The sequence below is a fragment of the Priceomyces carsonii genome, assembly GCF_900007245.1.
Source record: "Priceomyces carsonii strain CBS4050 genome assembly, scaffold: Debaryomyces_carsonii_scaffold_1, whole genome shotgun sequence".
Taxonomy (NCBI): domain Eukaryota; kingdom Fungi; phylum Ascomycota; class Pichiomycetes; order Serinales; family Debaryomycetaceae; genus Priceomyces; species Priceomyces carsonii.
In genome coordinates, this window is record NW_026946674.1 from 1,444,108 (window position 1) to 1,471,522 (window position 27,415).

Consider the following 27,415-nt stretch of genomic DNA (forward strand, 5'->3'; position numbering starts at 1 on the left):
TTTGGGTTTAAGAAGCAATATAGAGAGAGCCTTTTCAGCACCGTGGTACCTTGACCATTACTTAACCCTTTTATTGCAAATATATACATATAGCTGGGCTAATCCCACTACCGTAATAATATTTTTACGGATAAAGAATTGTATAGACAGTAAAGGAGTGACATGTCAATGATTGGGGATCAAGTACTTCGGAATCGAAAAGCATTTTATAAAGAGCATGGGTATAAGGCATTCACATCAGAGCTGACCCGTCCATTTCCAGGTAATTCCTTGAAGACCGAAGTCACTTACGGTGGAGCACTGCGTCACAACTATCTAGGGAATATTCAATATAGATTCGCTCAAATTAGTGCAACAATTTTTCATTGGATAAGTACAATATGTACTTGCGGGAAGCTATAGATCCAAGTCATCATCATCGGAGTTGACGCTATTTGCATTAATGCTTTTCCTTGTTGCGCCAAAATTTATGGTACGTCTATCGATAGCATTGTTGAGATATAGAAACCTTTCAAGCTCCTCCACTGAAATATTATTTGCATCTCTGCTGATATTCTCGAAGCCCACTAATCTACAGAGTTCCTTTCCCTTCCTGTAAACGAGAACAAAAGGAAGCACTTTTATATCGAGTTTAGTTACCAAAAAAGGTGCGTCTTCTGCTCGTATCTTGGAAACAAATAACGTCAAGTGCTTTTCAGCAATTACCTAAAATATTGTTAGTATGCGTTGCACAAAGTGTTATCCACTGGTAGATTAAATATGGCACTAGTTTACATTAAGAAGAATACTTACAGCCAATCTGTCATTCATTATTTTGCATTTCTCAAACTGAGGTTGGTAGAAGTGAACAATCGCAATATCCTCCTTGGTTATAGTGCTCATGAGAGTCTTTTCATCACTAAATTCTGTCACTGACCCAAAATTGTCACGTTGACCTGTTGCCTTGTCTATTTTTCTGAGTTGTTTCGAAAGCTGTTCGACTCTTGCCTCTCTGTATTTAGATAGTACCTCGTCATCGTCGTCTAAAAGTTCTAAAAGATCGTCATCGCTGCTGTTATTCTCTTCGTCATTGGATCTATCACGTTCCCTCAAAGCCGACTCTTGGTATTTCTCAATTATCTCCGCTTGCTTTCGATCCATTTTCGTGAAGGGGCTGTTACTACTACAACATAGATCATCAACTAAAAAGTGAACGCGTATATATGCCTTAGGTCCTATATACACTATATACCTAAATATGTGAATCAACTCGGACAATTATGCCCCTATGTTAACAGGGCAGTGACAAAACTGTGTGTACTACTTATTTCAAATTTCCTCTAGCTCTTTTAAAATCTCCTTTATTGAATTTATGCTTTTAATAATGATTTCTTCATAGTTGTATTCAACGGGCGTTTCAGTCACTCGATTAGATGTACTTTCTTGCTCTTTTTCCAAAGGTATCCTATCATTTAAGACTTCTATTGAATCTATAATATTCTTATCAATCTGCTTCACGGTCTTAAGAATTAGTTCAAGTTCATAGAGAATTGTACTTTGCTGCTCTCCATAATCATTCTGTCTCATTTGTGCAGCTTATTTCACCAATAGTTCATCTCCACCTAAGGAAAAACTACCATATACAAAAAGGAGTGAGTTCAATATTAATTTCTAGTGTCTCTTATCCCTGAAGCAGTATATCTAACAGTAAGGCTAGTATTTGTTGACAAATAATTTGGCTTCTATGTTTCCGACTTTTCTACAATTGCGATAATATTTCATAATGAATAATAAGGAACTAAATCAATTTTTACATTAAATGTATAAATTCTTCAGTAATATGAAGGCATAATGTAAGCTACGCGATGGAAGGATTATAAGTATAAATATACATATATACATATGCAAGGTTTTTCAACTAAATATCTATGTTCAACTTATAAATGGAAATCATGCTGTTCGTCAAAAAGTCTTGAATTTTAATATAAAAAATTAATGGTATAAAACAAACGAATGCAGTAAATAAATGATGGTGTATTATACACCATTAAAGTATGACCAAAAACAATCTAATGCTCTAATATATCTTAACGCATCTGGTATGACAATAAGAAAATCGATCAAAAACAGTTACCTAACTTTTGAAAACATTCCCCAACTTACTAACTTCTGCTAAAACACCTTGGGTTTTCTCCCCAACATCATTAATATCTTTCATTATTGCGTTACTAACATCGCTAACAAATATTCCACTCTCATCCCACTTTTGAGTTAAAACTTGTAGCACATTCTCGAAGGCTGTTTTTCCAATTTTTGCATTTTGTCCGAATCTCTCGACGGACCAGTCCTCTACTTTATCACATATTTTCTTGAAGGATGCATAAGCCGTAATTTCTGCTTCCTGCTCAAACCTGGTTCGAGTTTCAGGCAGGACAGGGTCTGGTCTATATATAACAGTTTCGTTGACCGATAATAAATGATTCATGGTTAAATTATGCGACTTCATGACTAAAGTTTTGTTGATTAAATCAACTTCACTGACTTCTCTAACAAAAGAACGCTCCTGAGCTCCTACCAAACAGCTTAACCATTTAGGTATGGCCTGTTTGCAAGTAATTAATCTCTCTGTTCTCAAAGTCTTTCTTTCCACGTCGATCACTCTATTCAAAACATCCACAGATATAACATGCGTTGATAACTCATTGGGATACTTTTGCCAATTGGCTGCCGTCACCTTGTCCCAAGAATAATTGAAAAAGTGATTACTTTCAAAAAGTTTCATTTTGGATTATGCAAGCGGTCTATATATTTTCCGTGTGATTACTACTCAACACAAATCTAATAAATATAAATCTATAATTAATTGAATATTGATTGTATATTCAATGAAACTTATATGCTTCCTTCTTTGTATACTTGAATTCCTTCAGTAGTTCTTGACGAACATTTAATCTTATATATGGTTTTGTGGAAAAGAAATTTTCAAGATGACCCGGTAAGTTCATTCGAGAAAGTCCCGGATTGTGCCGAGCCGCACTCCATTTTTCTTTTATAATCACAAGATCTGAGAGCTACCTAGAATATAGATACCCATGAAAGATTAGCAAAAGCGTGTCATAGGATAATGGCATGGCTCTGTTATCAAGAGTGATTTTTTTGGCTATATTAAAGATACAGAAAAGAGCCAAATAGACATTATAACTTTTGTAAGATGCAAAAAGGGTCGTGTGACCTAAATCTGCTCGATACAGTAACCGTAAAGAATATAGATGACCGATCTTCTCAGCTAGTTAAAGCTTCACCAAGAGATGTGTCTGTCTCGTCATCAGAAAAACTACTCTTATAAGTGGCAATAAGCCGTCTTTTTTTAGCTTTGCTCGTGTTCATCGAATCTTTTGATGCGCTTGAAAGATTGATCAGCGCAACCTTAGGTTTGACGAATTGTGGATTTTCAGTAGCATATTCAAATGTAGCATTTTCTGAATGGACAAGTGCTGTATCTTTGATATAAGAGTCGTAGAATTTGTTAAATAGAGCTAGCGTATTGCCGCTTATCCTTTTTCGCGGATTCGACCCGAGTACTGCTTCGTTATAATTGATTATATATGGCTGCACCTTTAGAAGCATTTGATCAACTTCATAGTCGGATGGATACTCCTTTTTTGGCAGTTTGACTAAATTATTGATTTCATGTCTCACTAATTCGTATATTCCGTCTATTGAATATTGCTTGTTGAGCTTAGTCTCATTTCTACCCTTGAAAAGCTCATCGAGAAAACACTTTTTTACAGCAGCAAGGTTACTTCTATTATTCTTATATGATTGCATACTTATCTCTGCAACAAAAGCTTTCAAAGACAGATCTTCCTCCGCCATTGATAATTGGCTCATTTTGTCATTAAATTTGATCGCATTCTTGTATTCAGCTGGTATTTTTTCAGTTATGAATGTTGAAAATTTCAATCCTTTGACCATATTAAACTTTGCTTTATCTTCTAACGGAATATTCAAATTATCAGCCGTTACATTAAATAATCTTGAAGCAAGAATGTTCAAATAGTAAAAGTAATTATACTTTTTATCACTGATCAATTTCTTGACTATATTTTCATAGTGATACTTCATATTCTGCAAACTATTCCAACCAATGGAATCAAATAGCTCCTTTCTATCACTAAATAAAGCTTTATGTTTGTGGAAAAATTTGAAAAGATGAAGTTTCAATTGCAGCTTTATTAATCTTTCTAGTCCTGGTTCATATGGCATTGTAAGCGATGTATGATTAAACGATGAAACAGTCTTGTCGAAATTGGGATTTATTAATATAAATTCAATGTTGGAGTAAGTTTGTAAACACCCTAAATGAGGCCGGTAATTGTCTAGTATGATTTTAACATGCTTGTCGTCGGAGAGAAATCTAACGTTTAGTTGCTCCATATAATTTTGAAAAATAGCTCTCGACATAATTCCTTCAGGATGATAACATAAAGAAATGTTTGTCCCTCTTTCAATGGAGCTTATAGATTCCAAGTTTGAAATTATCATAGGAGATAAGAAATCAGAACCATTCAAATTGCCACATAAGCTAAAAGAGACAGTCCTGTGAGTCCTCAAATCACCCGTCAATATATCTTGCTCGGCATTTTTGAGCTCATAGTCCTCTTGAACCTCCTTGTCTTCAATATCGATCAAATCGAACAAATTATCCAAATCAATGATTAGTTCCTGGAAAATATACACATTATTGAACAGAGAGAAATTTAATTCTCTCATGATGCGCTCCTTCTCACCAATAAGAGAACCTCTCACATTACTAATTCTCTTCCACTCATCAAGGCTTTCTCGAAGACCACACATATGTGGATCAATAGATTTCAAAAACAGAATGGCAAAGCCATCATCACCAGATCCATGGATATTACTACTACAGTTGGCGACAACTTGTGGCCCTCTTCCACGATCCTCGATGAACTTCTTAGCAAATGCTGCAAACATTTCTACCACGTCATTTACCGAGATCTTTTGCTGAGGTTGCACAAGTAGAGTTTGAGAAAAATGCTCCTTTAAGCATCGAAAAATTGCATCATTGTCTCTAGCGAACTCTTCATACTTCCCTCTGACATCATTCAGTACCTGTCGTAGTCTGGATACGTTTCTTATCCCAAGGTTCTGATAATCCTCTCTGAGCTTTTTTTCACCTAAAACCCAACGGCTAAACGCTGATCGAGAAATTGTAAATTCATTCCGCTTCTTATAGTAGCTCACGGTGTCAGCTTGAGTATGTTTACTGTTTAAATCTGACTGGTATCGGTGATAATCTAAAACCTGAATCTTCTGGTATAATTTTGGCTGTTTGCATCTACTGCTCTCACTCGCGTCATCATCTGCTAGCAGATGTCCATTTTGAGACTCATAATTTATTGTATCTCTCATAAGTGTTCAAGATGTATAAGCATTTTGCTAAATGGGATGTTTTGGATATTTTTCCATTTTCTGCAACTCGGCAAAGCCTCAATGGGACCAGTTATGGTGTTGAACCCGGGTAACTTTTTACCTTCCTTATAAGGGAATACAAGGCTTTGTTATAAGGGGATAATTTTCTCCAGTGGAAGTTTCTATGACGGAATTATTGTTCTCTGAATCATTAAGCAAGGGGAATACGTCAAAGATTTGTTACCACACGAGTTTAAGTGCTCAATAAAGCAAGTTTCATGGGTACAGCCTACAAACGAATAAACACTATAAAAACCGTAAGCCCACAAATTTAAACAGCGGATAGAGCGGCTAACCATATTGAAGCTAGGAGGGAGTTAAAGGTGAAAAATACATGATGGGTCGATCGCTTTCATATGTTTTCGAGAGGTTATTTGTTCTTGTTTTAGTGGTCAATACTGTTTATCTAGCTAGCTGCTATGTGCACTTTTCAGAGAATGGTATCGTCTTTAAAGATAACCTGAAGGGAGAAGTGCAGCTGGTCAATGTGGACATGGATGCGAATAATCCTCTGGCAGAGTCAGGTACTAATAGCATAGATTACTCGAAAGAGATTGATGAGTTATTGAAGGACGTCAAAAAAAATAAGGAGCGTTATTGGATGGTGGACACTAAGTTGAAGGACACGAAGTTGACGATTAATCCATACTTATTCTTGAATGAGTCAAAGGACGAAAATGCATGGGTTAATCAAAATACCTTGTTTTATGACCCTAGGCTCACGTTGTCGCTATATCTTAACTATATTAGGACAGAATATAAAAAGGGGAATTTGCTTGAGGACATTGAAGTTCCTTTCAATTGGGCAGATTGGGTTGATTTGACTCTCTTAAATGATGAGTTAAGCAGGCCCATGAAAAGAAGAAAAGATTGCGATTGGTTCAAGAAATTCACACTCGTGAATCAAAATGTCCCTGCTTCAAGGTTGAACTGTATCTCCAACAAGGACATTACACCCAAGCTTTTGAACAGTTTGGGATTTTCCAGACATGAGCAACTTCCTGGGTTCATTAGCGTAGACTATAGTCCATTCTTTTCGTTCCACAAAGTACGATTGATGCATGCTAAGACATACACTTACACTGTTCTTCCGAATCCTAAGGGATTGATATTTTTGAACAAAAAAGGTGGTACTTTTGAGGTCAATATTGAAAAAGGCGATTCAAAGAGAAGTATCATTAAAAGTGGGATGGTGCGGGAGTACATGAAAAACAAGTTAGAAGGACATAATGCTGTGAAGAACTTGAAAGAGACTTTATTTGGTCATAAGATGGTCGTAGATCCCGTAAAGGAATTTCGCCAACTCGTGAAAGATGTTAAACCCACAGTTTTGGAACAATCAAATGATCCAGCAAAGATGTATCAAGTTTTACATGCTAAGAATGCATCAAAGGAGTTACACTTAACTCGTGATATGTTTCGTTATACCAAAGATAATATAAGAGAGCAGATATTGAAAATAGAAGAATTACAAGATAAAAGGCAATTAACTACATACGAAGAGGGTTATCTCGATTCCTTATATTTATCAAAGGAAGCTAATACAAATACGGAAGTAACATACTTTAAGCAGGCTGTCCTTGAGGTACGCCGTGACAAGTTGAATACAAAAAGAGATCATGGATATCATTACGACTGGAGATTTTTTAATGGAGCATTATCCTATCCTCGCGCAGGTTGGAACGATCAAGAGTTGGTACTGAGGACAAATATTATTTTAGATAGGTTGTTGAGAACCTGGTTTCGTTTTGCGGAAGAGAAGGGCTTAGTGTCTTGGATAATGCATGGTCCTCTTTTGTCTTGGTTTTGGAATGGGTCTATGTTTCCCTTTGATGATGATATAGATATTCAAATGCCAATCAGCGAACTTGCTAGACTCGGTAAGCTTTATAACCAAACTTTGGTTATTGAAGATATTGAAGAAGGGTATGGCAAATATCTAGTTGATGTCGGAACCTACATTCATAATAGGGACATCAGCAAAAAGGCTAACCACATCGATGCTAGATTTATTGATGTGGACACAGGTATGTACATCGACATAACCGGATTGGGAGTAAGTGATGCTGAAGTTCCTCTGAACTACTACAAAGATGGCATTATTAGCCGACCGGAAGGGGAACAAAAAGTAGAAACATTTAATGATAGGAGAAAACATTGGTATACTTTTGATCAAATTCTGCCTTTGAAGTATACCATGATTAGCGGTATTCCTACATTCGTTCCCAATGATATTCCTAGAAGATTGACATTTGAATATCCCGATGGCATTTCTAGACCGGAATATTCAAACTGGCATTTCATACCAAAGTTAAACATGTGGCTCCAGGAAAGTCAACTTCTTTCCGCCTTTGATGAGAATGATTTTAGAAAATTCTACAAAGATGTTCCTTTGGGTGTCGATAAGCAAAAGTTGATGAAGCTTATTTTAGAAGTAACTGATGAACAAGTTTATAAATTATTAAAGAGTGATGATGCGATCTTATCTGAATACTACTTGACGAAGCAACTTACTGAATTACATAATATTGAATCTGCATATTTATTTAACGCTAAAAATGAAGATGGGTCGCTTCATTATGAATCGAATGAAAAGCTTTTGAAAGATCCAGCATTTAAGGCTAAATACGATCGTTTTGTGGAAGATAATGTTAAAATCCATAAGCCAATTAGAAAGTCATTATTTCAGTTCGAAAAAATCGAGCGTCCATTGCATCACAAGAGATAAAAGTTGAATTTCTTTGCATCAAGTTTAGACGTTGGTAAATTAATTTTGGTCATAGCGATATAGTTTAAATTTTTAATAGAAGTCAAAATTTTGTTTAACGTTTCCGTTCTTCAACGAAATGGGTGCCGGTAGACATCGGTCATTTGCTTTGCTCAAGCTTACCCAATTTCTCTTTCAATAGTTTATTTTCATTTTTCAATAGCCCTAGTTCAATCATTAAACTTGATTTATTGCTGAAGCTGATCATTTTCAACAAGTTCTCATTTTCATTTTGTAAAAGTGATAACTTATTGACAATCTTGTGAGCAATTTCTTGCTCGTCATAGTTTCCATTTGCCGTAAAATGATTATTAGAAGAATTGTTAATAGTTATACTAACTAAAATGGCTTCTAAGCGTTGTTTCGTCTCATCCAACTCTTGTGTCTTCTCCATAAGAGTCCTTGTCAAATCTTTGAATAACTGATAAAAATTATTTGGAATTTTCATTGTTCCTGATGATGATGACTTCCGTCCTAAACTTTCCAAGTTCTTCGATTTTACAAAGTTAGCTGTATTAAGTTGATCGGTCAAGCTTTTTATGATCTGATTTTTCACCATGATCTCTACCTTTAACTTTCGAGCATCATCGCTGGATTCGTCGTTATCTGTTCTTCCGTTGGGGGCAGAATTGTTGTTGCTGAGTCTATAATTTCCCAAGCTGGATCTTTCTTCAAGCTGGGAATTTATATTAGATTCGAAATTGACATTACCATTACTCTTCGCATAGGTATAGTTCCCATAATGGTTTTTTGCAGATATGGTATTCGATAGCGGGGACTTATCGAGATCAAATTGTTGCAAATCGGTCGAATTTTGAGATACCAAATTGTTCCCTCTGGTGTTATAATGTTGTGAATCAGCATAATTTGGAATGTAGCTTGGAGCATTAATGTTCATAGAGCCTTTTGTAGAAGACCTCAAAGGATATTTGTTTGAAGCATTGTTCGTGTTGGCTCTGCTAATAGACCCCCCATTCTGCATATCTGTGATACCTTGAGGCTGTAACTGTAATGTAGACAAAGACGGCACCAAGGGATTCGTTTGACCTAAGCTCATATCTGAACTTCCCAATACGCTGTTTCGGTTGTTCACAGAAGGAGGCATGAAATTTGGTGTTTGCAAATAGTTACCCATGGGAGAGGACTGCCAAAACTTAGCCAGCTGATTCTTGCTCAGGTCTTGAAAATAATTGGAATCCATGCTTGACTGTAATCCTAGTAACAGGCCACTGTTATCAGCTCCGTAATTTGATAACATTGAGCTGTCAATCAGTGTATTTGACTGACCCGATGTCGTGTTTAAACGTGAATTTGCCTATTAATGTGTTAGAATCCAGGAAATACGATTTTTTTTTCTATTAGCATAGTTTATATATTCTCTACTTACTGCCTGATTGTCCATAACTGTAATGTCTTATCGCTTCTGTTTCGTTCTCTTAGGAGCAAATAAACAAAAAAATAAATTACTCGAATCGAATTCTTTTTACAGCAAAAAGTGGTCAATATCTATACCGAATTATGTGGGAAATTTACGAAACAGGGAGTTGTAAGAGATTTTTATTGAGACACAACCGGCATTCCGTGCCATTTTAATATCTTCTAGCGTGTTTCGAGATATTGTGACTATATTAGAGCACCGTTTCCTATTAACTGGTGCAACATCTGTCCTCTTGGCGTCAGTAATACCTGTTGAGGAAGATTTAATATTCTGTCTTCAAGGTTTTTTCCTACCAAGAATTCAAGAACGACGTCTGTAAAGTGATTACAGTTATTTTCAAATAAATCATAATTCGAGGCGTGGTACTTCTGATCTTCTCGATCTTTCAATTCTTGCAAGAACTCGTCAAGGATATCTTCAGTAATATAAGTTTCCCCGAGGTCTAATACTTCCTTAGGGATTCCATATTTCGTTGAGCCTGGCTGTGAAGTAACTTTAATTCCTTGATCAATGTAATACTCTTTGTTGTAAACTACCACCAGTGTGTGGTATATGGCATCGATCGTTGTTCCTAATATCATAGGCGAATATAAGGCAGCCAATCCATGTGTTAAATCATAGACATAAACTTTAACTTTAAAAGCTTCCTCTGACATGGTGTTAAATAGACAGCTATTGAAAGTTTAAAGTCTTCTAGTGTCTCCGACCGCCAATGATATTAAGTAACAATGCTGAAATTGCCACCATTTTGCCATCAACTGATAGTCGTTATTTCGTAATACAAAACCAATACTTAGTAGTGTATATGAGGGTGACGAAAATTTTTAAGATTACCGAACCACATAGTCATTGTTTGACAATTAAACGGCTCTAAGCAATAAACGTCGTTGGAGCTATATGAAGCATCTGGTGTGATCAAAAGTATACGGTTTCAAGAAACCTGAATGAAATTGTCCTTCGGGGCTTAAGAAATTATTTTTTTAGCAAAGTCAACCATTATTAGTTGACAGAGGTAAGTCTAGTCCTACTTTAGTTTGCAAGTTTGCGAGTAATGAAAAGAGTAATACGATGCAATTTCATATCAGATAATTGAGTAACTGGATGTTATTTATACCAAAAGTGGCTCTTGATTTAGTAGAATGGACATGTATTAAAGTGATACTGCATATTCATATTGTTAGCCTACTCTATTTGTAGTTACAGTACGAGCACTAACCCAGTTTCTTCCACTCGTGCTTTCGAGTCTACGACGTCGGCATTGGGGTGGTCAGATAATTCTAATTTTGGCATATTGTCGCTATGTGTCTTAGACCACCCATGAGTAGATTTCGGCTTACGCAGAAGCCGGAACCTCAACCATAAAGGGGTAAACATGAACACCAACAATAAGATCACGACAAGTAATCGCCAAAATCGGATTCGTCTTGGTACAAACTCTCTTTCCGCTAGTCTTGACGTACCATTGTCCAAGTTTTTGTCGCTCTTCATCACAGAACCTCAATTATTCTGAACTATTGCTCATATGTCACACCTCGACACATGAGAATGCTTTATATAAATTTAACTTACGCACACCCTTTACATCATCAACTGATAGTCGCCATTTCGTAATACAAAACCATGTTGAGTAGTGTATATGAGGATGACGAAAATTTTTAAGATTACCGAACCACATAGTCATTTTTGACAATTAAACGGCTCTAAGCAATAAAAGTCATTGGAGCTATATCAAGCACCTGGTGTGATCAAAAGTATACGGTTTCAAGAAATTGTGAAGTTAAATTGGTCTTCAGAGCTTAAGAAATTATTATTTTATGATGTTAAATTAAAGTTAATGATTTTGCAATTATACATATATCCTAAATTTACATCCTGATACAAGTCAACCTCAGCCATGGTAGCTTTTGAGGATGAATTAAAGCTTTTAAAGTCACAGCTAGCTGATTTTTTTGACAAGAAATTTATCGATCAGCTGTTTTTGCTTGGTTTCAACAATGTTGTCCAGTCCAAGTTTCAAACATGGATTTTATCTGATCTTAATGGGTACTGTGACAACGGTGAGCAAAAGGACTCTCCTGCCATAGAATTTACTACTATTGCATTCTTTGATTCTCTTTGGGCTGATTTTCAGTATCCAATAATCAAATTCTTTCAATATCATCATGCCGCATTTTACAACGAGATCCTTGATGATTTTAACAAATCTCAGAAGGATAAGTTATTTAAGTTTAAAGTAAGGCCCGTGGAAATGCGCAAATTGAATACAGATTTTTTGAAGTTGAATAAGCAGATCTATCAATTCTATTTGGTCTTATTGAAATATTTGATCACACACTTCAAGAATCCTCTAATTCCATCGAAAGTCTTAGATTACTTCGACTTTAGTATTCCAAATAACGCCATAAAGATATCTAATACGAATGTGCAAGCAAATATAATTTATCTCATACATAGATGCTTGCTCTCATTAGGAGATCTCTGTCGTCATCAGACTTTCATTGAGCTTGCATACGTTGAACCTTCTATTTCCTCAAAGAATTTTTTTAAATATCGCTCGTTGTCAAATAAAGAGAAATCATCATTGATGTTGCCATTCTACAGCAAGGCTCTTCAGTTTTATGAATTTTGTATCTTGATTTTACCTGCATTAAATGAGCCTTACAATCGGATTGGAATGATTTATAATCAGACTGACGATAAATTTGAAGCAGTCTTCTGGTTTTTGAGGTCTCTGTTGACGAGGCTTTCTGATAATAAATTGGGTCTAAACAATTTGCTCTCCGTTATGAGAAAGAAATGGTTTGTCACTAATTTGGTTGATTTTCAAAGATCAAATCTGAGCAAAAAAGGTCCCTTGGGTTTTAATAAGATAGATGAGATGCATATTAAGCTTATTTGTATGATTGGTCATCTTGTTTTAGATACTAATAAGAGAGGGCCCATTATTGTGAAGGATGTGAAGTTTAGTGAAGTGGAGGCGAGTTATTATAAGGATATCAGAGACTTTTTAGATGAACTCAAAAATGATAATCCATCAGTTAATGTCAGCGGCTCATTTTTAGTGAAACAACTAGAAGTTCTTCTTTCTTTTAGGAAGTGCCTCAACGAATCTATGGACGCTCCGATTGACGTAAAATCAAGTTTCAACAATTTCTCGTTTCGAATAATTGAAAATTTACTTAGTAGCATAGTAAGCAAAAATGTTAATTTGTTAAAGAATACTGATACCTTGAAGACTTTGAGATTGCTTTTGAATTGGTTGAAAGAAGAAAAAAGTGCACTAAAATCGTTTCAAAGTTCTGCTTCAGCAGTTAATAAATTGGCTAAATTGATGAACTATACAGTCGAACTTTTAGATTCCGAATCAAGACATGTCATCGTTAACTTTTTGAAATCAAATTCCAGACCACTTAGAGAATATTATTTTGATGAAGACGTACATTTAAGAGAGTCATCACTCATTAAATTTCAGTTTAAAGATTTTAAAGATGATCATTTATTCAAAGCTAATAACATTGATATTCTAGTTGGGGATTACCGTTGTCTCTGCAAGAATGACGTACCTTCTTTTATTCAACTAAATGAAGAAGAAAAACAGAACACATCGTCGTTGGTGATTTCAGCCAAGGTATTAAACTACGAAAATAAATTGCGTATACATGCTATTCTTTTACTTGGAAAAAGATTATTAGAGAGTGTTTCCAACTATACTTTTATTTTTGAGACTGGGAAATTTGTAAGCAAATCCAAGACTCCTAGGCAGATAGAAGAAGGGACTAGACGTCAATCTAAGAGAGATGATGCGCCTTATTCAAGAAAAGCTGAAAATCGCAATAATCCAGAGACTCTTGCTAGAAAAGATGTAATCGTTTCGAATAATACTAAAGAAAACAACGCTGAAAAACAGGTAATTCCAACTTCGTTGGAAGAAATTGAGCTGTACATTCTCAACCACAGTTTGGAATTAAAAGAGCACATTTCAAGTGATTCTAAGGATAGTTCTGTCTCTGTCACTGGAAGTGATAATTCAAATAAATTGTCCCAGGTGGTCGAAAGCTCTGTGATATCTGAAGCCGAAAATTTAGGTGCACAACAGAGATGGCATCTTGGTCATTCTATGGAGTCAACGCAATCTCTTACTGCACCTGTCCTGCTTCCGCAGCACCCTTACCCAATAAGACAAAGCTATTATCCTCAACATCAATTAACTTATAATCCACAAATGTATTTGCCAGGGCCACAAGTACAACAACCATCATCACATTGGGATATGGCCCATCATCCACCATCCAATACGTTTGCAGTTCCAAGTCCTATGAGCCATCCGACGTCTCCTTTGGTGAACCACGGCTATTCGCAGACCTATCAACCTCAGCATTATGGTCCCTCGTTTCCTTCAGCCCTACAGGGCCAAGGTCATGGGCAAGCTGTATTTCAATCAATAAACCACGTTCAACCCCTCTATCAGAACGAAGAAAGGCCCATTTCGAGTCCTTCAAATCAATAATTGAGCTCTCAGTATTCTCATGACCTCTCTAAGTTCTAAATATCGATGTGTATATAAGAAATGTACGATCTATCCATCTTTTATATATTCTTATGTGTGATCACCATATTATTGACTGCGTATTAAAAGTATAGATAAAAAATTACGTGGATTTTTTCATTCAGATCTCGGTAAAAACGTTTGCAATTTAGGTATCTTGATTAGATTCACATTCAATTTGAAAAGGGTAAGCTAGATTGACTTAACCAAGCTTAAAATTAAATAATCAGCAAAGTATGTCTTCCATTACACATAGATCATCTAACAAGACTTATAAATTTGAAACACCGCCAGCTGATGCTCCAATTGAGATCTTAAATGAATTTTACTGGACCAAAGACCAGGAACCACATGTAAGTAGGAGGAAATTGATATTGGCCAAGTACCCAGAGGTTAGAAAATTGACAGGCTGGGAGCCGAAGACTAAATGGTACGTGATAGGAGTAGTTGCATTACAGCTTTTTGTTGCATATTCATTGAGAAATACACCAATTATGTCTATAAAATTTCTCACTTTAGCTTATGTCGTTGGAGCCACCCTGAATCAAGCTATTTTCCTTGCGATCCATGAGTTGTCACATAATTTACTTTTCAAAAAGCCTTTTCACAATAAAATATTTGCAATATTCACCAATATTCCTATAGGAATCCCATATTCTGCATCATTCCAACCATATCATCAGCTTCATCATAAATTCTTGGGAGATGAATATTTGGACACTGACCTTCCAACTAACTTCGAGGCCATTGTTTTGTCCAATAGTTTAGGTAAGTTGTTCTTTGCAATTTTTCAAATTTTTTTCTATGCATTAAGACCAATGTTCATTACCCAAATAAAATTCACTTACATACACTTACTAAACGTTATAAATCAGGTAATTGTTGATTACTTGATTTTAACTTACTGGGGCAAGAATTCTTTACTTTACTTCGTAATGAGCTCGTTTTTGGCAGGTTCGTTGCATCCGTGTGCCGGTCATTTTATTGCTGAACACTATGCATTGAATGATAACAACAAACCAAGATCAGGAGATATTGAGGAAAAGAAGACAGGAAATATTGAGATTCCTCCCCCTGAGACCTATTCTTATTACGGACCTTTAAATTACGTTACTTGGAATGTGGGTTATCACAATGAACATCACGATTTTCCATATATCGCTTGGACCAAACTACCAAAATTAAGAAGCATTGCTTCAGAATTCTATGATCCTTTACCTTCTGTGGATTCTTGGTGCGGAGTTATTTGGTGGTTTTGTTTAAATGACATTAATTCGTTATGGAATAGGGTCAAAAGAACAGGGAAAGAAAAACAAGGGCATAAAATCGGTAATCTTGACCAGAATTAATTGAAGAAGCAATCTACTAGGCTTCGGAAAATTATAGATAAATTAATTCTTTCGTATGTCAATATATAAATATGAAAAAATTTATGAACTTAGGGACAATCCTTTAATCAAACGGGTAATATCATCTCCATTTTCTTTGAACTTTGCAAGTTTCGAGCTCACCTCTTCGACTAGGTCCTCTATATTTACAAGTTCTCCATCATTACTCTCTGCACCTTGACTCAAAAGTTTAATTCTAATCTGTCCACTAGGAAATTCTTCCTTCCCGAGAATGACACCAATGCTAGCACCTGCCTTCTCTGCAGCATCAAACTGCTTTCGAATATTAGGCTTTGTCTTATACAAGAATTCTGCATTGATATTTGATTCCCATAACATATTAGCGATCGACATTCTTTCTTTCAAGAAGCCATCCCATCCCTGGCCACCACCAAATGCCATAACATAAACGTCAGTCTCAGATGAACTGATTTTATCAAGCTCCTTCGCAGCTCGAGCTTTGATAAGAGAGAAAATTCTTTCAACGCCAAATGATATTCCAACACAAGGGATTGATTTTCCATTCGAAAACATTCCCACTAAGTTGTCGTAACGGCCACCGGCGGCAATTGATCCAACTCCAACATATTCGGAAGCATCTTCTTCTGCCTTCATCTCCTTCTGAGCCTTGCTTTTTAATTCACTTGCATTCTCAGGAGGAGCAGAAGCAGATGTTACGGCCTCGTAAATAAGGCCAGTGTAATAGTCCAAGCCTCTAGCTAGAGATAAGTCGAAGGATATAAATTTACTAATATCAAAAGCTTCGACATAATCAGCCAAAATAGACATTTCTTGGACACCTTGTTGAACTGATTCATTTGCGGACAATAAATCGCTCTCATTGATATGTTTTATTGTCTCACGAATAGTACCACGGAGTTTTACAAATTGACCTATTCTGTCTGCAACTTCTTCAGGTTGGCCCTTCTCGACAACCATTTCCTTCTTAACTGCTTCCCATGGGGATTTGTCAAGCTTGTCGACTGCTGAGGAGATTTTTCTGACGTCTTCGTCTTTAACACCACAGGCCTGAAATATACCATCCAAAATTTTTCTGTGATTGACCTTTACCTTGAAATCATTGATCCCTAAACTTGTCAAACCCTCACACAAAATAGTCAAGATCTCTGAATCTGGGATCATTGTATCGTATGATCCAGCAATATCAAAGTCACACTGGTAAAATTCTCTCATTCTGCCTTTGGTCATCGCAGGTTGATCTCTTCTATAAACTTTAGCAATGTGATACCTCTTAATGCTACTGATACTATTACATGCGACAAACCTAGCAAATGGGACTGTCAAGTCATATCTCAAGGATGTCAATTCACCACCCTGGTCTTCTAAGTTATAAATCAATTTAGAGTCTTCGCCATATTTTCCAGTCAAAATCTCCCTCAACTCAAATACGGGAGTATCAATAGTAACTCCTCCATGTCTTCCGAATAAAGATTTCAATTTACCAAATATCGCTTCCCTCAAAAGCATATCTTTATCGGCCCAATCTTTCGTTCCCTTTGGCGTTTTTAAAAGAAATTGGGATTCTTGTTTCTTCGACTTTCTACTCGATTGTGTGGTTCCACCGGCACCTGCTGGTTTTCCGGATCCTTTTGATATAGAATTCACCTCTGTAGACATATTTCTGATTATTTGTAGTCTATTTCGTAGGACTATCAGCCTTAACAACATAAACCTTCTGAGACGTTCAAAACTTTAATATTATGGTCGTTAGCGCAAAAAATTAAAAAAAAAATTAAAAAAAAAAAAATTTAGGATTCAGTGAGTCACTCGATATCTTGATGATAAGATTCAGAGGGAAAAGGGATAAAGAAAATTCCAACTGTAATGGTCTTCTACATTAATTAAAGTTTCTTTTGATAGGATCTAATATCTATTCTAAGAGCTATCAAAAAAAAATTGAACAAAAAAAAAAAATTTTGGTTATTATACTCTAAAAGAGCCCGCATAACTACTTCATTGCAAATCAAGATCATAAAATGTCATTTTAAAGGTAATATAATGAAATAAATTTTGTATAAGTTAGTCTTCGTTGATATAACTTGGTTTAGAATATTTTAATCTCATTACACCGTCACTGAGAATCCTCTTACCCCAGTTACCAGCTGCAGGGTCACCAGTTTCATCTCTGCATTGCTTCAAAAACGGTAATAAAGCTGTTCCTCCAGTTCCTCTTTCCTCTTCCATGGAATTCTTTCTGTGCTTCGCTAAGCCCGATCTAAGAGTTGAAGTTGAACCCATCCTTGTACTTTGTTTGGCCTGCAATACAATATAACGTGTAACAATTTGAATATGCTTATCTCTAAACAGCTTCATCATTGCTAAACATGCATCGTAACTCAAAGTCATCTCACTGCAAGTGTCCTTGTGGGCCAAAACGTATTCTCTGATGTTGGATATCTCCTCTAATCTCTCTAGAAATTTTCTGTGAGGACCAGGCATATAAGACCTCATTTCTTCTGGGAAACTGCTCTTAGACCCCTCGGCCAGAGTCCGAAGCTGATGAGGCAATGGCCTCTCACCAGTTGAATAATGATTCACGTCTAACAAAATATCCAAAAATTGAATTAAAGAACTTTGTCCATTAGATCCACCAGCATATGATCTTGGTATCGTCTCAGTACCGTATATCACCCCATCCTTGTCTAGTCCAAAGTCTGCCATATTCTTCCAGCCAGCTAAGAAAGGTCTAATTCTAAAGTAGAAGATATGAGGATCACACATTTCTTCCATTTTCATCATAATGGAACCCAAATGATCGATCAGTTCAGCTAATTTTTGTAAATTGTTCGTTACTTTTTCAACATCATCTTCAAGCACACTTTCAATAACCTCAAGTCCAGTTTTCATAGCATATGCACCTTTATATTCAAAGAAAACACTGACCAAGTAAAACCAACTTTCATCTATTGAGCCTGTGAAAGTATTGATTGTCGTCAAATTGTTCAAATCCCAAAACTCTTCTCCATCCTCGGTTGGCATGATCTCCTTAAAATTCCATAAACATAAACTAGAATAAGTTGCAACGGGAGGCAATTCCAATACATCTGCCACTTCTATCAAAGGTTTTGCAATTTGTTCTGGAAGTCTATTAATCGTTGGCTCTTCACCCCATATGTAAGCATGTGCAAGAAAGCTAAGTATCTGATATGCCCTACGATACTGTCTTACGCCCTGTAATTCTTTGGTGCTTAAAACTTTCAATTTTTCATCCACTAATCTCCGGATCTGTCTTGTCAATATTAATGATGGTAAGTTATTTACTAAATCTTCCCACACCTTGAAGTATTCTTGAGGAAGTCTGCAAAGCGGCAACTCCGAAGGTAAGAATCCTGTCTTCGAAGAGACGTCATAGTCCCTCATTTTAGGAATCTCAAGCATATCGTTCTCTTTCTGAAAATTATGTCACTAAAGATGTGATTTATAACCGTAGAGCGAGCTCGGCTCTCTAGGCATCTAGAAAAAAAAAAATGCTGCCAAGTCTCGTGATCAATATCATCGGAGCATACATGACCTATCAACTCAGCCGTCAAATCCGCAGAGTATGATATAAGAATTTATTTTGGGATCTAGGCGTATTATCTCCGCTTGCTCTTGGTAGTCATACTGTTCGGTAAGTCAAATATGAAGCAATTTTAGTTATTTTGACCACATTTGTAAGTTAAAAGGGAATGTTTATTCACCTATTCTGTGGGGAAAATGGCATTAACCTTTGGCCGTAGAATTCAAATCCTTGAAGTAATCAAAAGCTCTTCAATTTTCAATTGAGTATGTTTGACATTATTTGCTAATTTATGAATTGTAATTTCAGTTCTTTATACCTTTATGTTTGTTTCGTCTATTTTGCATAATTTTGAACAAAGCTGCAAAATTTGGAAATAATATTCAAGTGTATCTAATACTTGAGACAAATACATAACTATTTACGTCTACAATAATGTTTCTTATTTCTGTCTTTAAAACACTTTCATATCGCTCTAAAAGGATTCTTGTGGTGCCCCATGTAAATGGCCCATCTATTAAGTATATTAATGTGTTGAACCTTTGCTGATAAATTCGAGTCAAACCATTATCTGAAAGTTTTGTTTTTCACAATTAGTTGACTCTAATCGTAATAGTATATTTAGTCAATTATTACCATATCTTAGTTCATTTCTTTAATCTTTGAACTCAAGATTGCAACTCGGTGATAGTAGTAAAGCAGCACATTACTGGTCACAAAATTGATATCGACCATGACACGACCTATAGGTTGCCCTCTTTCAGCTCCTTAACAAACGAATGAAACTTGTTATTAGTTGTTTGATAGCAGGGATCAGCTTGTCCGTTCACCAATTGGTCATTGTAGTATATAATAGAAACTAGCAAGATGTCTTTCAAAGGAATCAAGAAGTCCATTGTAAGGGCTCCACAGAATTTCCGTCAGAAAATGAATATGGGGGAAATTACCCAGGATCCAGTATATGCTGATGCTGAGAGGAGATTCAAGGAATTGGAGACGGAAACAAAGAAGTTGAGTGAAGAGTCTAAGAGGTATTTTTCTGCTATGAATGGTGTTCTTGACTTCCAAATTGACTTTTCCAATGCCATAGAAGAGATATATAAACCTATTAGTGGACGATTGTCAGACCCTAACGCTACAGTACCTGAAGACAATCCAGATGGTATTGAAGCCTCGGAGCTGTACAGAGAAGTGGTTAAAGGTTTGAAAGACCAACTACAACCTGATTTGGAGCTCATTGAGAAAAGAATTGTGGACCCGGCACAGGAGCTCTTGAAGGTTATTCAATCTATCAGAAAAATGGCCACTAAAAGGGATCATAAACAAGTAGATTTGGATCGTCGGAAGAGAACCTATAAAAAATACGAAGAAAAGAAAGAGAGAACCCCCAAAGATGAGGAGAAAATGTACAGTGCTGAGGCCGAAGTTCAGATTGCCCAAGAAGAGTATGATTATTACAATGAAATGTTAAAGCAAGAACTTCCAGTGTTGTTCCAAATGCAATCCGATTTCATAAAGCCCTTATTTGTCAGTTTCTATTACATGCAGTTGAACATTTTTTACACATTGTATAATAGAATGGAGGAATTAAAAATCCCTTACTTTGGAGATCTTTCGGCGGACGTCGTTGAATCCTATCATTTCAAGAAGGGAAATATAGAAGAACAGACTGATGCTATTGGTATTACACACTTCAAGGTAGGACATGCAAAGTCTAAATTAGAAGCCACGAAGAGGCGTCATGCCCTCATGAATGCACTGAGTCCCACCTCGACTCATGAACTGCTCCCACCCTACAGTCCAGGCTCTCCTCAGTACGGCCAGCAACCAGCATATGGTCAACAGCAAACAGCATACGGCCAGCAGCAGCCAGCATATGGCCAGCAGCAACCAGCATACGGTCAACAACCTGTATACGATCAGAAAACGGCTTACGGACAGCCAACAGGAGCGACATCTCCCACGTATGGAGCGTATGGCCAAGCACCGACTCCGATATCGACTGGATACGGTGCAGCACCTTCCGCCGCTTCTCCTTCTTCTTATGGCTCCGCGATAACTTCCCCAATTGCCAGCACTCCAGTTCCAGGAGGCATGCCCGTTACACCTTCTACTGCTGGCGCGCAGACTTGTACTGCATTGTACGATTACGCTGCTCAAGCCCAAGAGGATTTGTCTTTTAGTGCTGGTGCCGTAATTGAAGTTATCGATAGGACTACCGATGCAAATGGCTGGTGGACAGGAAGATATAATGGTCAGACTGGAGTTTTTCCAGGAAATTACGTTAAGTTAAACTAATAAACACGTAATTAATACAGTAGTTAAAATGTTCTATTAATATTCAATCGGGTAACTTCTCCAAGTTTGTTCCGATGTAGTTCTAGATTTCTACATTTCTCTCAAGATCTCTACTATTGACGTTTCAGGTGACCTGATTAGCCTCGTCCTATTTAGTTCTCTACTGTCATGCATCATCTAGAGGATGGGCTAGGCATAGGCAACACAGTAATCAAATTAGATACTTTTTTTTTGCGTGCTGCGCCAGGCGACATTTTAGCGAGGACGTGGCTCATAAACAGTCATCAGTTAATTCCCGCCCCTGGGACATGGCTTTAATAAGAGGCAGCAACTGGCACAAGTAAACAAGGCCACGCTATTTTTAATCTATATCTTGAGCAACTCTCTATATACTGCCTGTATTTGCAGATTTATCTTCGAAACTTCAATTAGGACGTTTGTAACCCTCATTCAGTTTATTTCTAGTATTACTCCTCCTTTCAGTTATTGTTGTCCATTTATGTGTGCTCGAGTGAGTGTTAAATTATCTAATAATCCTACAAACTGCGGTGATTGATACATCGAAACACATTTACAGATTCTGGACACTCACAGCAAGATAATCCAGCCAGAGGTTAAATTTATGGAATCAGTCTGATTAACTTGGTGTAGTTGATCAATTTCATTGCTCAAATTCGACAAAAAGCTGAGATAAAATTTAGAGTACCTCACAAACAAAACAACCTGTTTTCTTTTTCCCTTTCTTTTTAATCAACAAGGCAAAATATTTCAAGTGCTATAAAGACAGCTAAGTGTCATAGTGAACTAAACAATCGCCCATATAACTATGAGTCATTCGCTGTCACCCACGAACCGCAGTTCGATATTTGGGTGGGTGAAGAACTTAAAGAAGGGTAATTTAACGTCAAATGAAAGTGTCGACGACGTATTATCAGACAACGAGAACAGCAATCCATCGCCTACGAAATCAACGAATTTATACCCCCTTACGCTGCCACACTCACATTCAAACCCTCATCAAGAGTTTCTCAGACCTTTGTTACACCATAAGTCGAGATCCACAAATAATGTAAGCAGGCAGCGATCGAATTCTTTCAATCAGTCAGATAAAAGCTCTAGTATAAGACAGCATAGGGATTCTTTCTTTCAGAGTAATGCCGTCGTTGACGAAAACAGCAAATATTTTGGTCTTCCGTTGGAAGATGCTATCCATCAAGCGTCAGCCAAAATATCAATTTTAAATAATGATAAAGGGAACCATGTTCTTCAATACGGTGAAATTCCTATAGTGGTTGCTAAATGCGGCCTCTATTTAAAAGCACATGGTCTTAAGGTAGAAGGTATCTTTAGAGTAGGGGGTTCATCGAAGAGACTTAAAGAGCTTCAAATAATTTTCAACTCACCCCCGGATTTCGGTAAAAAATTGAATTGGGATGGATATACTGTTCACGATGCAGCGTCGATATTAAGACGCTACTTGAATTCATTACCGGAGCCTTTAATACCATTGGACATGTATGAAGAATTCAGGGATGCATTAAGAAAGAGACCAAGAATAATAAATTACATGAAATACAAGGCAGAGAACCCAAACAAAAGTATACCTACTTCAATAAAAGGGCCATCAAATGCTTCTTCTGACCAAGAGGTTACAGCGTTAAGTCATCCTGATTCACTGAATGAATTACTAGATACACTGGAAGCGCAACCGCTAACAGAGGCAAATATGGGACGTTGGAATACCTCTGCTTCCTCAAACTCACCTCGTAGTGATCCTCAGCAGGCCAAGAATGGTGATTCACAACAAGAAGAGTCACTCATATGTGCGGATTCTACCAAAGCCGATAAGAACAAAAAATCTGTAAGAAAAGCAAAAAATTATAAAAAGTTAACCCGAGACGTTTATGATGCTATAAATGAATATAAGGAAATGGTAGATAATGACTTACCAATTCTTTCAAAGCAATTATTATTTTATATTTTGGATTTGCTAGCCATGGTTCAAAATAATTCTGCCGAAAATTTAATGTCATCTAGAAATTTGGCAGCTATTTTTCAGCCTTCAATTTTGTCTCATCCAGATCATGATATGGATCCAATAGAATATGCATTATCTCAATCCGTCGTCGAATTCTTGATACGATACGCTTACAAGTTACTCCCAAACCAAAATCCACAAAACATGCCACCAGAGCTGTTAGAAAGCAAAATGCAGCCGCAAACAAGTGAAGAAACGACAAATCAAAGCACCACTACGTCGACGAGTACTACTCCGCTTGAGGTAGGCTCAAGTGAAATTTTGAACAAACCAAAACTTCCTCCATTCAAAAGACATCACAGTAAGTCATTATCCTCGTCCAACAATCATGATGATTTGATTGGCTATCAACGCAATTCTGGAACTAAGAAAATATTAATGCTTGATTCCGATAATGACTTTGAAATAACAGATGACGATAATGAGGTTGATAATCTTGACTTGGACAGTGCCAATATTGACAAATTGACTCTAGGAGATCAGGATACACCCAATGGTAAAAATTCAGATGGATCTGAATCCAAACCGAGTGATATTTCAATCCCAGCCGTGGAAGTTAATCCTAATGTAGCCATCGTGGTGTCCAAGCCTACATCTGATGCAAAAGAAATGTAACGAATAGTGTAAGATTATTATATATTGATATTATGTGATGTGTATATTTAAGTTTGTGAGTTTATAGACTGTATCTTCAATTCCTATCTTCTTTTCTATCGCTGTATTAAATGAAATAATGTTAATCATGTCTCTATAAAATTTCTGTGCAATTACCGAGTAGACTGGTCTTGAATTTTTCAGTTACAGGCTCACCTGCGACGTAAATTAACAAAAAATAACAGAATAAAAGAAGCATTTGGCTAACGATTTAGAGCTAAAATGTCAGATGGAGAGGAAAGTAATGCCAACCCTAACTTAAGTGAAGAAGTGGATGACTTGTTTGGGGATGAGGGTGAACCTGAAGAGCAAGTGAGAGAAGCGAAATCTGAAGGAGTCGAAATCGAAAGTGACGAAGAAGGAGATCAGTCAGAAGAAGAGCTTAAAGAGATAAGAAGCTCAGATTTATCTTTGCCACGTCATGCAATGGCAAATGAGGTCGAAAGTGATACTTATGTTCTCAAGTTACCGGTTTTCTTGAATATTGATGCACATCCATTCGATGCCAATGAATTTAAGGATAGATTGACCCAAACTGCAGCAGAAAGGTCGCAATCTTCTTTGACATCTAAACAGATTAAAGATGAGTTAATCGCAGAAAAATTGATGAATGAAAATACCATCAGATGGAGGTATTCTAATAGTGGAAATGATGAGATCATTAAACAGTCAAATGCTCACTTTGTTCAATGGGACGATGGCACCATTTCTCTTAAGATTGGAAGTGAGTTCTTTGATTATAAGCAACAGCCCTTGTCTGATCAGTACTTGGTAAGGTCACATGAAAGCTTGGAGATTTTGCAATGTGACACAGCTATAAACAAGTCAGTAAACTTGATACCGGCATCGACATTTACTTCGACACATAGAAAGTTGACTCAAGCAGTCAAGAGTATTCAGAAGAAGGATAAAATTTTGAATACAATAACAAAAGATGATCCATTGTTGAAACAAAGATTGGCAGATGAAAATGAAAGGAAGTCACTTAAATTAAAGAGACAAATTGAGCTGAAGAGGAGATTACAAGAAGAGCGTCTCGAACGGACAAATAGTCCTGTTACAGGCGCAGGTGGAAATGGCTATGATGAGACCACATACGAAAGGTTTGCAAGAACTTATGGTAATGACGAGTATGACGAGGAAGACGATTTCATAGCCAACGATGAAGAGGAAGAGGAGGAAGTAGAAGATGGCGATGACCAGGAGGAACTTGAAAGTGAGAATGAAGAAGATGCAGAAAGAGGGGCTGAAAGATTAAGGCAACTAAAGGAAGAAGGAGCTGCGAAGTACCACGAGGATGCATCACTGAAAGAAGTGGGATCAGATGAAGAAGCTTCTAGGCTAGCTAGGAAAAGAAGAAGAATTGTGGATTCGGACGAAGACGAAGAATAAGATAAAGTTTATGTACTCTGTTGTCTGGGCACTTTAGGTAGCTTAGCTGTGTATTATAATAAAATTAACAAGACTTCAAGGTTATTTCTCATTTCTTCTATATGAAGACGCATACTTAAGTTAAGGACGCTAAAATAGTAATATTATGTATTGTCAAGCCATTTAAAGGAAGTGACAAGAATAATTCTCAGTGCAACAAGGGAGTTTTTGACACAACTTCCATACTGTTTTGAGTCAATTGATAACCACCAATTTTACGTTGTCTGGTTTTCGCAACACTTGTGACATTGACATAATCGAATCGGGAAAGTGCAACTAGCTCGACAACATCACTAAAAGTCTGAGCCGCCTTGATGTTTATTAATCGTTTCCACTGGCACTTCGAAGGGATAACATGAAATGGCCCCTAATTAATGGCTGAGTGAAATTCTTGTAATATATAAACGCTTGATGGCCTAGTTTTTATGGTTGATGCTTACTTCATTACAAAGAATCATTACTTTAAAATGGCTGCACAACAAAACAACAACAATAACAACAACAATTCTAAGAAATCTCAAGGGAACAAGGACCAAAGAGGCTATCGTCCAGGCTGTTATCCACATCTCTGTGTGATTGTATGATCTAAAATCATAGTACTCAGAATACCCCGAGTTAACTCCTTCTCTAGCAACTTACGGTAATAGGCGTATATAACTGACTACTTTTAGGTTCAGATCCTTTTTCTAATGCGTTTCATTGGTGCTATTTTACTTCTTCACGAAAACATATGCTGGCGTGATTCGTGCAAACTTAGAAGATCATAAATAGCTTTTTCTATATGGATTTTTGTTTTCAATTCTTTTAATAAACTTGATAGGGTGTTTAATAATAAATGTAGCTCTTCTTCATTGTCAATTGTCTTGGTTTTCTTGTGGTGTATTTCATGCTAGATACCCCAGATTACGTTTATCTCTTCCAAGTAGAGGTTTGATTTCGAGCCGGGGTAGTCTTGTGAGTAAAAATACGAATTTATAATAAACAATTTAAGAAACAAATTGGAAGGGTAAAAAAGTATTTTACAGTGAAAGAACATGTCACTTGTCCGGCCCTTAAGAGTATTGCTTTTGGGTGCACCGGGATCTGGAAAGGGAACTCAAACTTCGAGGTTACTTAAACAATTTCCTACTCTCAATTCCCTATCGTCGGGAGATGTCTTGCGAACTCAGATCTCGTTGGCCACTGATCTTGGTAAAAAAGCTTCAAGTTACATTGAAAAGGGACAATTGGTACCTGATAGCGTAATGGTGAGCTTAATAACGCATCAATTGAATGCATCTAGTTGGCTTCACAAGGATGCCAGCTGGTTGCTCGACGGGTTTCCCAGAACCATAAATCAGGCGGATGCCCTAGATAAAGTGTTGAGCAAATCAAATTCGAGTCTAAACCTTGTAATAGAGCTAGATGTTGATCAGAAGGTTATTTTACAAAGAATTGAAGCGAGGTGGGTTCATATCCCCAGTGGAAGAGTTTATAACTTAGACTATAATCCTCCAAAGATTCCTTTTAAAGATGACGTTACTGGGGAGCCATTGTCAAAAAGGGTCGACGATACTGCTGAAGTCTTTCAGAAAAGGCTTGATCTTTACAATACCGAGATTAAGCCTTTGAGAAAGTTTTATTCAGATAAAGGCATATTAGAAGTTGTATCTGGTGCCACCTCTGATATTATTTTCCCAAAAATAAGAAAGATGGTGATAGATAAATTCTGCAAATGAACATAACATTAAATACATTAGATTTCAGCAAATTAATATTTTGCTCTTTGCTATATTTGCCTGTCGTAGTTTCTTGATTCAGTTTTTTCGAGTCTTCTTTTTATATCGCAAATTATTCAATTTTAGATTAAAATTCATTGCCATC

General features: G+C 36.7%; 16 protein-coding genes across 16 annotated transcripts; 7 read left to right on the plus strand and 9 right to left on the minus strand.

Annotated features, from left to right (window-relative positions):
• Positions 1-396: 396 nt before the first annotated feature.
• PRCAT00000798001 (uncharacterized protein) lies at positions 397-1,140 on the minus strand (the record flags this gene model as incomplete). Its single annotated transcript, XM_062956713.1, has 2 exons — positions 397-705; positions 793-1,140. The coding sequence occupies 2 exons, from the start codon at positions 1,138-1,140 to the stop codon at positions 397-399; spliced, it is 657 nt and encodes a 218-aa protein (XP_062807627.1).
• A 168-nt stretch (positions 1,141-1,308) lies between these two features.
• On the minus strand, positions 1,309-1,566 carry PRCAT00000799001 (uncharacterized protein; the record flags this gene model as incomplete). Its single annotated transcript, XM_062956714.1, has 1 exon — positions 1,309-1,566. One exon carries the CDS (start codon positions 1,564-1,566, stop codon positions 1,309-1,311), a length of 258 nt encoding a protein of 85 aa, XP_062807628.1.
• A 547-nt stretch (positions 1,567-2,113) lies between these two features.
• On the minus strand, positions 2,114-2,761 carry PRCAT00000800001 (uncharacterized protein; the record flags this gene model as incomplete). The annotated part of the gene is made up of 1 exon (XM_062956715.1): positions 2,114-2,761. The coding sequence occupies one exon, from the start codon at positions 2,759-2,761 to the stop codon at positions 2,114-2,116; it is 648 nt and encodes a 215-aa protein (XP_062807629.1).
• Positions 2,762-3,261: 500 nt separating this feature from the next.
• Positions 3,262-5,412, minus strand: PRCAT00000801001 (uncharacterized protein; the record flags this gene model as incomplete). The annotated part of the gene is made up of 1 exon (XM_062956716.1): positions 3,262-5,412. The coding sequence occupies one exon, from the start codon at positions 5,410-5,412 to the stop codon at positions 3,262-3,264; it is 2,151 nt and encodes a 716-aa protein (XP_062807630.1).
• Positions 5,413-5,806: 394 nt separating this feature from the next.
• Positions 5,807-8,200, plus strand: PRCAT00000802001 (uncharacterized protein; the record flags this gene model as incomplete). The annotated part of the gene is made up of 1 exon (XM_062956717.1): positions 5,807-8,200. One exon carries the CDS (start codon positions 5,807-5,809, stop codon positions 8,198-8,200), a length of 2,394 nt encoding a protein of 797 aa, XP_062807631.1.
• A 139-nt stretch (positions 8,201-8,339) lies between these two features.
• On the minus strand, positions 8,340-9,641 carry MUM2 (Mum2p; the record flags this gene model as incomplete). The annotated part of the gene is made up of 2 exons (XM_062956718.1): positions 8,340-9,554; positions 9,627-9,641. The coding sequence occupies 2 exons, from the start codon at positions 9,639-9,641 to the stop codon at positions 8,340-8,342; spliced, it is 1,230 nt and encodes a 409-aa protein (XP_062807632.1).
• A 221-nt stretch (positions 9,642-9,862) lies between these two features.
• Positions 9,863-10,333, minus strand: PRCAT00000804001 (uncharacterized protein; the record flags this gene model as incomplete). Its single annotated transcript, XM_062956719.1, has 1 exon — positions 9,863-10,333. One exon carries the CDS (start codon positions 10,331-10,333, stop codon positions 9,863-9,865), a length of 471 nt encoding a protein of 156 aa, XP_062807633.1.
• A 541-nt stretch (positions 10,334-10,874) lies between these two features.
• PRCAT00000805001 (uncharacterized protein) lies at positions 10,875-11,165 on the minus strand (the record flags this gene model as incomplete). The annotated part of the gene is made up of 1 exon (XM_062956720.1): positions 10,875-11,165. One exon carries the CDS (start codon positions 11,163-11,165, stop codon positions 10,875-10,877), a length of 291 nt encoding a protein of 96 aa, XP_062807634.1.
• A 406-nt stretch (positions 11,166-11,571) lies between these two features.
• Positions 11,572-14,184, plus strand: EST1 (Est1p; the record flags this gene model as incomplete). The annotated part of the gene is made up of 1 exon (XM_062956721.1): positions 11,572-14,184. One exon carries the CDS (start codon positions 11,572-11,574, stop codon positions 14,182-14,184), a length of 2,613 nt encoding a protein of 870 aa, XP_062807635.1.
• Positions 14,185-14,459: 275 nt separating this feature from the next.
• Positions 14,460-15,572, plus strand: DES1 (Des1p; the record flags this gene model as incomplete). The annotated part of the gene is made up of 1 exon (XM_062956723.1): positions 14,460-15,572. One exon carries the CDS (start codon positions 14,460-14,462, stop codon positions 15,570-15,572), a length of 1,113 nt encoding a protein of 370 aa, XP_062807636.1.
• Positions 15,573-15,653: 81 nt separating this feature from the next.
• Positions 15,654-17,300, minus strand: HTS1 (histidine--tRNA ligase; the record flags this gene model as incomplete). Its single annotated transcript, XM_062956724.1, has 1 exon — positions 15,654-17,300. One exon carries the CDS (start codon positions 17,298-17,300, stop codon positions 15,654-15,656), a length of 1,647 nt encoding a protein of 548 aa, XP_062807637.1.
• A 351-nt stretch (positions 17,301-17,651) lies between these two features.
• Positions 17,652-19,010, minus strand: PRCAT00000809001 (dioxygenase; the record flags this gene model as incomplete). The annotated part of the gene is made up of 1 exon (XM_062956725.1): positions 17,652-19,010. The coding sequence occupies one exon, from the start codon at positions 19,008-19,010 to the stop codon at positions 17,652-17,654; it is 1,359 nt and encodes a 452-aa protein (XP_062807638.1).
• Positions 19,011-19,998: 988 nt separating this feature from the next.
• On the plus strand, positions 19,999-21,429 carry RVS167 (amphiphysin; the record flags this gene model as incomplete). Its single annotated transcript, XM_062956726.1, has 1 exon — positions 19,999-21,429. One exon carries the CDS (start codon positions 19,999-20,001, stop codon positions 21,427-21,429), a length of 1,431 nt encoding a protein of 476 aa, XP_062807639.1.
• An 826-nt stretch (positions 21,430-22,255) lies between these two features.
• On the plus strand, positions 22,256-24,082 carry SAC7 (Sac7p; the record flags this gene model as incomplete). The annotated part of the gene is made up of 1 exon (XM_062956727.1): positions 22,256-24,082. The coding sequence occupies one exon, from the start codon at positions 22,256-22,258 to the stop codon at positions 24,080-24,082; it is 1,827 nt and encodes a 608-aa protein (XP_062807640.1).
• Positions 24,083-24,343: 261 nt separating this feature from the next.
• Positions 24,344-25,513, plus strand: PRCAT00000812001 (uncharacterized protein; the record flags this gene model as incomplete). The annotated part of the gene is made up of 1 exon (XM_062956728.1): positions 24,344-25,513. One exon carries the CDS (start codon positions 24,344-24,346, stop codon positions 25,511-25,513), a length of 1,170 nt encoding a protein of 389 aa, XP_062807641.1.
• A 1,073-nt stretch (positions 25,514-26,586) lies between these two features.
• PRCAT00000813001 (adenylate kinase) lies at positions 26,587-27,270 on the plus strand (the record flags this gene model as incomplete). Its single annotated transcript, XM_062956729.1, has 1 exon — positions 26,587-27,270. One exon carries the CDS (start codon positions 26,587-26,589, stop codon positions 27,268-27,270), a length of 684 nt encoding a protein of 227 aa, XP_062807642.1.
• Positions 27,271-27,415: the final 145 nt, after the last annotated feature.